Source organism: Camelina sativa, chromosome 16, assembly GCF_000633955.1.
Source record: "Camelina sativa cultivar DH55 chromosome 16, Cs, whole genome shotgun sequence".
NCBI lineage: Eukaryota > Viridiplantae > Streptophyta > Magnoliopsida > Brassicales > Brassicaceae > Camelina > Camelina sativa.
In genome coordinates this window covers 7,237,761-7,246,527 of record NC_025700.1, presented here as the reverse complement: position 1 = coordinate 7,246,527, position 8,767 = coordinate 7,237,761, and the positions used below count along the sequence as shown (strand labels likewise).

The 8,767-nt window shown below is 33.9% G+C and overlaps 2 protein-coding genes across 4 annotated transcripts in view; one reads left to right on the top strand and one right to left on the bottom strand.

The window, feature by feature from the left end:
• The window catches only part of LOC104750079 (alpha carbonic anhydrase 2-like), a 6,228-nt gene extending 1,562 nt beyond the window's left edge, over nucleotides 1–4,666 (top strand). The window contains exons 1-7 of one of the 3 annotated variants that reach the window (XM_010471826.1): nucleotides 2,095–2,255; nucleotides 2,372–2,589; nucleotides 2,677–2,782; nucleotides 3,741–3,847; nucleotides 3,962–4,129; nucleotides 4,365–4,418; nucleotides 4,502–4,666. In XM_010471826.1, coding sequence (XP_010470128.1) covers nucleotides 2,156–2,255; nucleotides 2,372–2,589; nucleotides 2,677–2,782; nucleotides 3,741–3,847; nucleotides 3,962–4,129; nucleotides 4,365–4,418; nucleotides 4,502–4,579 — 831 coding nt within the window. In that variant the 5' untranslated portion in view covers nucleotides 2,095–2,155 and the 3' untranslated portion in view covers nucleotides 4,580–4,666. Of the gene's footprint in view, nucleotides 160–313; nucleotides 368–462; nucleotides 693–2,094; nucleotides 2,256–2,371; nucleotides 2,590–2,676; nucleotides 2,783–3,740; nucleotides 3,848–3,961; nucleotides 4,130–4,364; nucleotides 4,419–4,501 lie in introns of those variants that run through there. The other 2 variants (XM_010471825.2, XM_019237913.1) reach the window with 2 other exon arrangements.
• Nucleotides 4,862–6,738, bottom strand: LOC104750077 (mediator of RNA polymerase II transcription subunit 20a-like). The gene is made up of 3 exons (XM_010471823.1): nucleotides 6,649–6,738; nucleotides 6,109–6,520; nucleotides 4,862–5,310 (listed from the first exon to the last, which is right to left on the bottom strand). Exons 1-3 carry the CDS (start codon nucleotides 6,660–6,662, stop codon nucleotides 5,077–5,079), a joined length of 660 nt encoding a protein of 219 aa, XP_010470125.1. The 5' UTR covers nucleotides 6,663–6,738; the 3' UTR covers nucleotides 4,862–5,076.

Here is an 8,767-nt window from a genome sequence, read left to right as displayed (position 1 = left end):
AAATTGTCGGTGATTACAAATCAAAATGAGGCAGAGAAAAATGTAGAAATGATTGACCCAAGGAATATTCAGATTGGGAGCAGAAAATTTTATAGATATCTTGGATCACTTACCACTCCTCCTTGTACGCAAAATGTTATTTGGACCGTCGTTAAGAAGGTTTGTTCATCTTCTTGTTTTCTCCTTTTTGTTACTTAAACGAATGAGATATTCATCTAGTTTTCAAAAAAAAAAAAAAAAACAATCTCTCTTAGTTTGTGACCAAATATATTATATCGTTTCATTTATAGATATTTGTGTGATATTTATTTAGGTAAGGACGGTGACGAAAAACCAAGTGAAACTACTTCGAGTGGCTGTTCACGATGTAAGTGTTATTTAAATGATAAAATTATCAAATTTTACAATTACACTATTTTAGATTTGAAAATTTCTATGTGTTTGCCCTTTTTTTTGTTGCAGAATTATGATACCAATGCGAGGCCGGTTCAACCAATAAATAATCGTGTGGTGAAGTTATTCAGACCAAAATCTCTGTGAATCAAATACAAAGATACAATACAATTTATTTCATTTTTTTACAATCAAAGTGTAATTTTTATTTATTACGAAATTGATGATGTATGTGTTTCCTGATTCCCTTATTCTTTGCAATGTCCCATCGATATCTTCCTCCTTTATTTACACTTTTTTTTTTCTCCATTTAAAATTACTATTCACATTTTGAAGTGTGCATTCATGTAATTGTTAAAAGAAGAAAATCCTTAAAAATAGTCTTAATTTGCAATAAAAAAAATACTATTCTAAAAATGGTCTAAGGTGTACATTATTTATTAAGATTCCACGAAACTCCAGAGTCCAGACCCTAAAAATGGGTCTAACTTATTCATACATTTGGCTCCACTTTTACGAAATTACCGTATCATGTGTTCTCCAGCTTCGAGTTACGAGACAAATCCTTATTTGTTTTTTTCTAGTCGCCATGATGTAAGTAATAAGAATAATCTAGAATGTTTAACAGTTAAAATTAAACTACTTCTCAAGTTATAAACAAACTTATTATCTTGATTTTTGAAGTCATACAATGTGTTCGATCATATTGGACCGTCTTAAGTATTTCTTTTGATTTTTTTTTTTTTTTTTTGTTTTTTGGCACTACCTATGAGCCTATGTATGATACGATAATTCAAGGATCTCCATCATTCATTTGCTTATCATACATGAAAATTTTGAAGTTGCTCCTTTAATTTGACCTTGCTCACGGCGAAGCGAAACTTCTATTTCTTTTACAAAATATATGTGTGTTTCAACTAATATACCAACCACCCATATTAATTAATATTAAATTATGATTTTAGACTAAAAAAATCAAACAGTTTCCCTCTCATGATTCAATTTCTATGTTGGCATATCTATGTTGCTTCATTCCTTTTGTCCCCATTCGCCAAATAATTTTGCTCCTCATCACATCAATGTAAAGGAGAAACTAAATATGCATATCTATCTAAGTAGCTAGTCAAGCATGCCGTCTCGGTTGGCGTTGAAATAATATTAGAGGAAAAGAAAAAATACGTGACGACTACTTAGCTCGCGTACAAAACTGTAATGCACTTATAATATCATCAACTATTGGTAAAAAAAAAAACATCTAGTATAGTTAACAAAAATTGGTAAGGAAATTAAGTTGAGTACTATAAATAGATAATTGAGTGAATGTTTGTTCACAAAATAATTGAGAGTAACTTAGATTAGAAAAGAACAAATTTGATTTTGTTTTTATAAATAGGAAATATGAAATTTATTTTTTAAGGATAAAAAAGGAAGAAGCTAAAGATAAGATAAATATATGTTTGTAAGTTGTAATATTAGATAATTTCTTCGTTGCTCTTCTCCTCTCTTTTCATTTCATCTAAGCAGAAAGGGAAGTTTTCTCCTCCCATTTTTTTACAGAGGGTATAGCAAACAAAAACTACGTCTTTTTATTGACTGGTTTTTTTAAAAAAAAATTAGGGACGTAGCAAAAAAATTTTTCTTTATTTTATTTGCAAATCTTATATATTTCTATTACAAACACTTCATATCCTATATATATCTTTACATCCAAGATGTTTTCTTAGGTTAAGAAGAATCATCCCTCTCTCTTTCTCTCTTAAACATGGATAAATCTTCAATAAGGTGCTTCTTCTTTGTAATTCTCACCATCCTCGGCACCATTGTTTCGTGTTCAAGTGCTGCAAAAAATGATAGAGAAGTTGGTAAGCCATATGATTGATCATATCTTGATTCCTTTTTTTTCCCCTACAATATATGACGCCTTACAAGTTTTCTTGTGTGGAATTTATAAAACAATTCTCTAATGCATTTGATGTAGAGGATGAAAGCGAATTCAGCTACGAGCATAACAAAGAGAACGGGCCAAAGAACTGGGGAAAACTGAAACCAGAATGGAATATGTGCGGCAAAGGAGAGATGCAATCTCCAATTGATCTTATGAACAAAAGAGTTAAACTTGTTTCTCATCTTGGAAAGCTTAGTAGAAACTACAAACCTTCTAATGCCACTCTCAAAAATAGAGGCCATGACATGATGGTATATATTTTACTTACCCATATTATGTCTATCCCTCGTTTATAAATTTTCATACCTTTATATGTAACTCTTATTTATTTTTCTCAGCTGAAATTTGGAGAAGAAGGGGCAGGAAGTTTTAAGATCAATGGAACTGAATATAGACTCCTACAGCTTCATTGGCATTCTCCCTCTGAACATACTATCAATGGGNTGAATATAAACTCCTACAGCTTCATTGGCATTCTCCCTCTGAACATACTGTCAATGGAAAAAGGTACAAAATTATATTCTAACTTTTAATCATTTTGTACCTTTGTTCATTGTCATTCTCCCCTATAGTTGGCATATTTATAAGTTGGAAAAAGGTACAAATTATTTTAAAATTATAATATTATTTTCCTTGTTAGTATACTAACTATATGACATACATGATGTGCAGATATATAAATTAAAGATTTGCTTATCATAATATATGTAGTCTCTATTAACACATACCAATAGTTATATTTTTGATAAAAAAATAACATACCAATAAATTTAATTATTAGTATAAAACAATGAATGATAGCGAAAAATGATAAGTTAATGAATGTAAAAAATGAACTAGACAATAAAAATTGGTTTCCATTGTTAGAACTTGGTACTAATTATAGCTTATGAAAATTATTAGTTTTTTTTTTTTTTTTGATAAATATTAGATGCTATTTCAGAGAAAAAAACTTGTTAACCTTGTTAGTATACTTAGTACATGCACATCAAGACTATTGTTTTGTTTTTGAAAAAGGGTTTGCACGTCAAGACTTTGATTGAAACGTTTTACTGTTATAAAATTTTGGATGATAAAAACAGTTGATGTTATTTTTCCAAAAACTTGTAGGAAAATATATGTGACTAAATTTTAAATACGAGACCATACATTTAAATTTTTTTATACCCACACGCTCATACATAGATTTGTCATTTTTTTTTTGAGATTACTCATATACATAGTTGTGTCTTGTGTGTAATGATATGCATATATAGGAATAAAACTTACCAAATAACATCACGGTTTATAAAAATATTAAAATATATTTCTGAAGGACAAAACTTTGTAGATATATGTATATATAATATAATATGTTCTTTACTTGTGTTAATAATTCTTGGAATATGGTAAATAATAAATGACAGGTTTGCTTTAGAGCTGCACATGGTTCACGAAAGCAAGAACGGAAGTATGGCTGTAGTCACAGTTCTGTACAAAATCGGAAGACCAAACTCCTTTCTCAAATTGGTATATATTGCCAGAATTAAGCTTTTAGTTATCTTTTTTTTTGTGTGTGCTCATGCTTTTTGTTATCTAAATAATAAATATCTTTAACCAATTTATGTGTTTTGTTTTGGTTAGTTGGAACATAAATTGGTGGCCATTACAGATCAACATGATGCCGAGAGAAATGTGGTAATGATCGATCCAAGTAAAATTAAGACTGAGAGCAGGAACTATTATAGATATATTGGATCACTTACCACTCCTCCTTGTACGCAAAATATTACATGGACCATCTTAAAAAAGGTACTACATATATATTATTCTGTTAGATTTGATTGGTTACTTGTATACAGTTTTGTTGTCACAAATCATAATTAGAAGTTTTTTTTCTTTCATGTTTTTTTTTCTAATAGTTTTTTCTTTTTTTTTTTTCCGTAATTTTTAATGTCTTCTATAGGATTCAGTATCATCTTTAAATTTTGTTCCTTTTTCTTTTAGTTTTTATATCGTTTAATCAATATTTTTGCGTAACTTGTAGATACGAACTGTGTCGAAAAGCCAAGTGAATTTACTCCGAGTAGCTGTTCACGATGTAAGTTTTATTTAAATAATTATAATAATATTATAACTTATATTGTAGAAGTGAAATATATATGTTTGGTATACAATTTGCAGGATTCGAATTCAAATGCGAGGCCCGTTCAACCTGCAAATAAGCGTGTGATACACTTATACAGGCCAAAATCTTCATGATTATTCAATTTTCTTTTTCCACTATACAGAGTGTAAATTTTAGGAAGATTGTGGTGTATAATCAAATAAAAAATGATAATTTGTCAATTGACAACCAAATTTTTTTTAAGAATATTCTCTGAACGGTCTTATTAGGGTGTGATGTGCCTAATGAGACGGTCGGCCTGCTTTAACACCTTTACTTGCATTTAGCACCACAAACCTACAGATTCTGGACAACGATCTCTGGCCACACAATTCGGAAGTGTATCCACACGATTCAAGATTCAGAATCATAAAACAAACCAAAACGTTTTGAACATTAATCGAAATTCAAACAACAATCTGCTACAATCTCAATTTTTTTTCCTGGAGTTAGCAAAGCAACTTGGTCTATCAACTCTTTCTCAAAGTCTATTTTTCTCAATGTTTCTTCTACATAAAATGACTAGCGATATCACTAATATTGCGAAACGCAGAAGTCTTTTTTACCTAAGATACAAAGCTGTGTCTTTTGTTTAGCCTCTCACAGCTTGAACCGTAGCAATCATGTGAGCCATTACGAGAGCATATCGAACAGCGGTGTGTTGTGGAGTGTAATTGTCTCCAAGTCCAAACTCCCCAAAGTTGAGATCTATGTTCACAAACTTACCAGGCAACGACCTTTTAGACAGAGCTTCATGCCATATCTCCAAGAACTCCTCCATCACTTTTCTTGACTTTTCCATTGATGATATAGGAAGATACTCCACCTGCAATGATACACAAACAGAGTCTTTAGTTACAAGATATACAACACACAAACTCCACACTAAGATTACAATAAACAAGACAAACTGGATTTAGAAAACTTCTAGATGCATCAAATAGAATCATTAGGATCATCACCAAAAGGAATGCTCCATGTACCCTTTTGGTGATTAGATTAGCATTGAGACAATCGGAATTAAAAATAATAGCAAGGGGTTTCATCATCTCGATACATCAAACATAGTTACAACCCACAAACTCCAAGTTGAGATTGCACAAAACAAGACTGAAGAAACTCGGAGATGCATAATCAATATTGTTCAATTTTCATTCATCTGTCTTAACATTTTACAAGGAACTCTGTTAACAATAAACAATCTAGAATATGGACTTCATCAACTAAACACATCAAACATTGTTGATCACTAGTTTCAATTTCTCAAGCTCTAACACTGAAATTAGCATCAAGGATCATCTCCACCAAAAGAGACTACAAAAAAAAAAAACCAACATTTTTCTATATGCATCTAACATTGTACACTTTTCATCATCTATGTTAACATTTTCACTCACCTATCTCAATTGCTCAAAGCTCTAACATTTTAAAACATTGTACCCAAAACGATTACAACAAACACTGTTAAAAAGACAATCAAGAACAAGGATTCCAATCAAACTATATGCACCAAACATTGTTATTCACCTATCTCAGTTGCTCAAACTCTTAACATTGTAAATAGCATCAAGCATCATCAAAAGGGTAAGGAGATTACAAGAAAAAGCTCAAAACTTTGTTTTACCTCCATGACGATTCCTCTAACATTCTCAGAATGAGTAGGAACAACTTTACCAACTCTCAATCTGAAATCACCAAGCTGATACTGAAACCCTTCAAAGTAAAGGGCAACTTTGGATTTATAAGACTGAAGCCTCTCCATGATCAATTGAATCGACGAATCAGCTTCAACCACAATCCTCTGAGACCTGATGATGAAGTAGTACTTGTTGGGCTGATCAGCGAGTGAGATCCCTAAGAAATCACGAGGGAACTCGGCTTGGTTGGTTTGGTCTCGTAACAAAGGTTTGTAATAGTTGAGAGTAGCTTTCCATCTTCCTTCTTTGACACCATTGATGCTCTCTACGCATTGTGTAGCTTCGTTTAGGATTTGGCTGCTTACTGTTGAACCTTGATTTGGTTGCCAGTGTAAAACCCTAGAGAACCAACAAATAAAAAAACCCAGAGATTAATTACTAAAGGGAACGAAAAAAGTTGGAGACTTTGAAGGTTGTATGAATGATTTGATATGATTCAGTTTTTGCAAATCGCATCGAAACGTTACCATTTGACAGGCATTGTTGTTGAGGGAGGAGGAAGACGAAAGCTTCAATTTCGCACCGACCCAACCAAAATTGAAGAGTAAATAAACAAGTCCGAATTAAAACTGTATTTTAGATAATTAATAACTAAGGGAAAATACCACCTATACCCACTTTGGTATTGACAATAAACTTTTGTCGCGTGTTGTTCCATTGTCTGCCACCACTACGTTAGAAGAGTTAGAAGTTTTGGTTATTGGGGAATTCGGTTTGGTGGAGAAGAAGGCAAATCTGAGTTATCGCATCCCAATATATATAGAATTGACGACGGGGTGAGGACGCCTCCGGTTGTTGTGACAACGAATTTAGGTCTTGAGTATTATATTGAGATGCTTAAGCAGAACCGTGGGTTGAATTTGTTTGTAACATTGAGGAGGTTAAAAAGAGAGGAATGAACGACAATGCTGAGGATTCCTCTTGGAGAGAGGAAAGTCGCAAAAAACGTAGTTCGGGGTCTTCTGGTGGACTTAGTAATAGCGGTAGTGAAGAAGGGTTTTTAGGAGAAGCATCAACAGTCGGTTTGAAGACATTGGTTTTTGAGACAACCTAGGAGGATGAAGAATATATGGCTGAGTTAGCAGAAATTGAGGGGAAGATGAAGGGCAGTAATGGTGAACAAGTTGGAATTGGCCGTGGCTTGACAAGTACACAATTAGGTTGTGTGCAAGAATGTGTCGGAATGAAAGATAGTTTTGAAGATGTAGAGGAGGAAGAAGATTATGTAGTAACAAATGTAGCTGTGACCCCAAGAAGCTATGATAAAGAGTTTTGGGGGAACTTCATTGGCGATCAGTTTGGTCGGGTGAACATGGTGGAGGTTATGTGTAACACAAACTCCTGTTTTGATCACACTGTGGTAGTTAAGGGAGTTGTTCCTTTAAAAGAGGAGAGTAAAGTGAGGACAAGTGGTGGGTTGGAACAGGTCGGAAATGTTGATGGTGACCATGTTGATATAACCACGTGGTCAAACAATCGTGGACAGGTCCCTGGTCCTGCAGTGGACGGTCGCAAGCTAGAAGTTATAGATGATGAGGAGTTTGATATTCCTCCTTTGTTTGACGACACAGAGTATGTTAAGGAAGAAATACCGGATCTGGATTTTGAGGATGATGGGAAAGCTATCTATAAGGGTAAGGTGTTTGCAAACAAAGAGGATTTCCAGATAGCTTTAGCTATATACGCCATCAAGAACATGTTTCACTTTACGCAGACGACGACCAATAAAGAGTCCTTTGTAGTTAGTTGTTCTTGGGATAGGTGTGACTGGAGGGTACTAACTTGTGAAATGAAGGAATCAGGCTACTATGTGATCAGAAAAGCTAATCTAGAACACACATGCCCAATAGAGACGACGAACAAGTACTTAAAGAAAGCGACCTCTAGGGTGATTGCAGCCGTGTACAAAGCGAAGTACAGTGATCCTAGTAAAGGACTGGCTCCTTTGGATCTCCAGCAGAAAGTATTAGAAGAATTGAGGGTGGATGCATCGTACAGCAAATGTTGGAGGGCGAAAGGGAAGGCTCTGGAGGGAATATTTGGTTCTGATGATGAATCTTACGAGGATCTTCCTTGTTATCTCCATGTTCTAAAAGAAGCGAATCCTGGTATTGTAACCGATATTAAAACTGAAGTGGTTGAAGATGGCAGAGAAAGGTTTCTGTATATGTTTTTGGCTTTTGGTGCTTTCATAGAAGGTTTTAAGAAGCTTAGGCGTGTGATTGTTGTGGATGGGACTCATCTGAATGGGAAGTATAATGGAGTTCTTTTGACAGCAAGTGGACAAGATGCTAATTTCCAGGTTTTTTTGCTTGCTTTTGCTGTTGTGGACAGTGAGAACGACGACGCTTGGACGTGGTTTTTTGAGAAATTAGAACGAATCATTGCGGATAGTAAGAGCTTGACCATAATTTCAGATAGGTGCAGCTCAATATACGTAGCCAAGAAGAGGGTGTTCCCTTTGTCACATCATGGATCTTGTATAGTACATCTAGCCAGGAATGTTAATGCGAAGTTTCATAGTAAAGGACTTGCAAAACTTGTGACGAATGCAGTGTTTGCCTATAAGGTAACTGGTTACCAAGA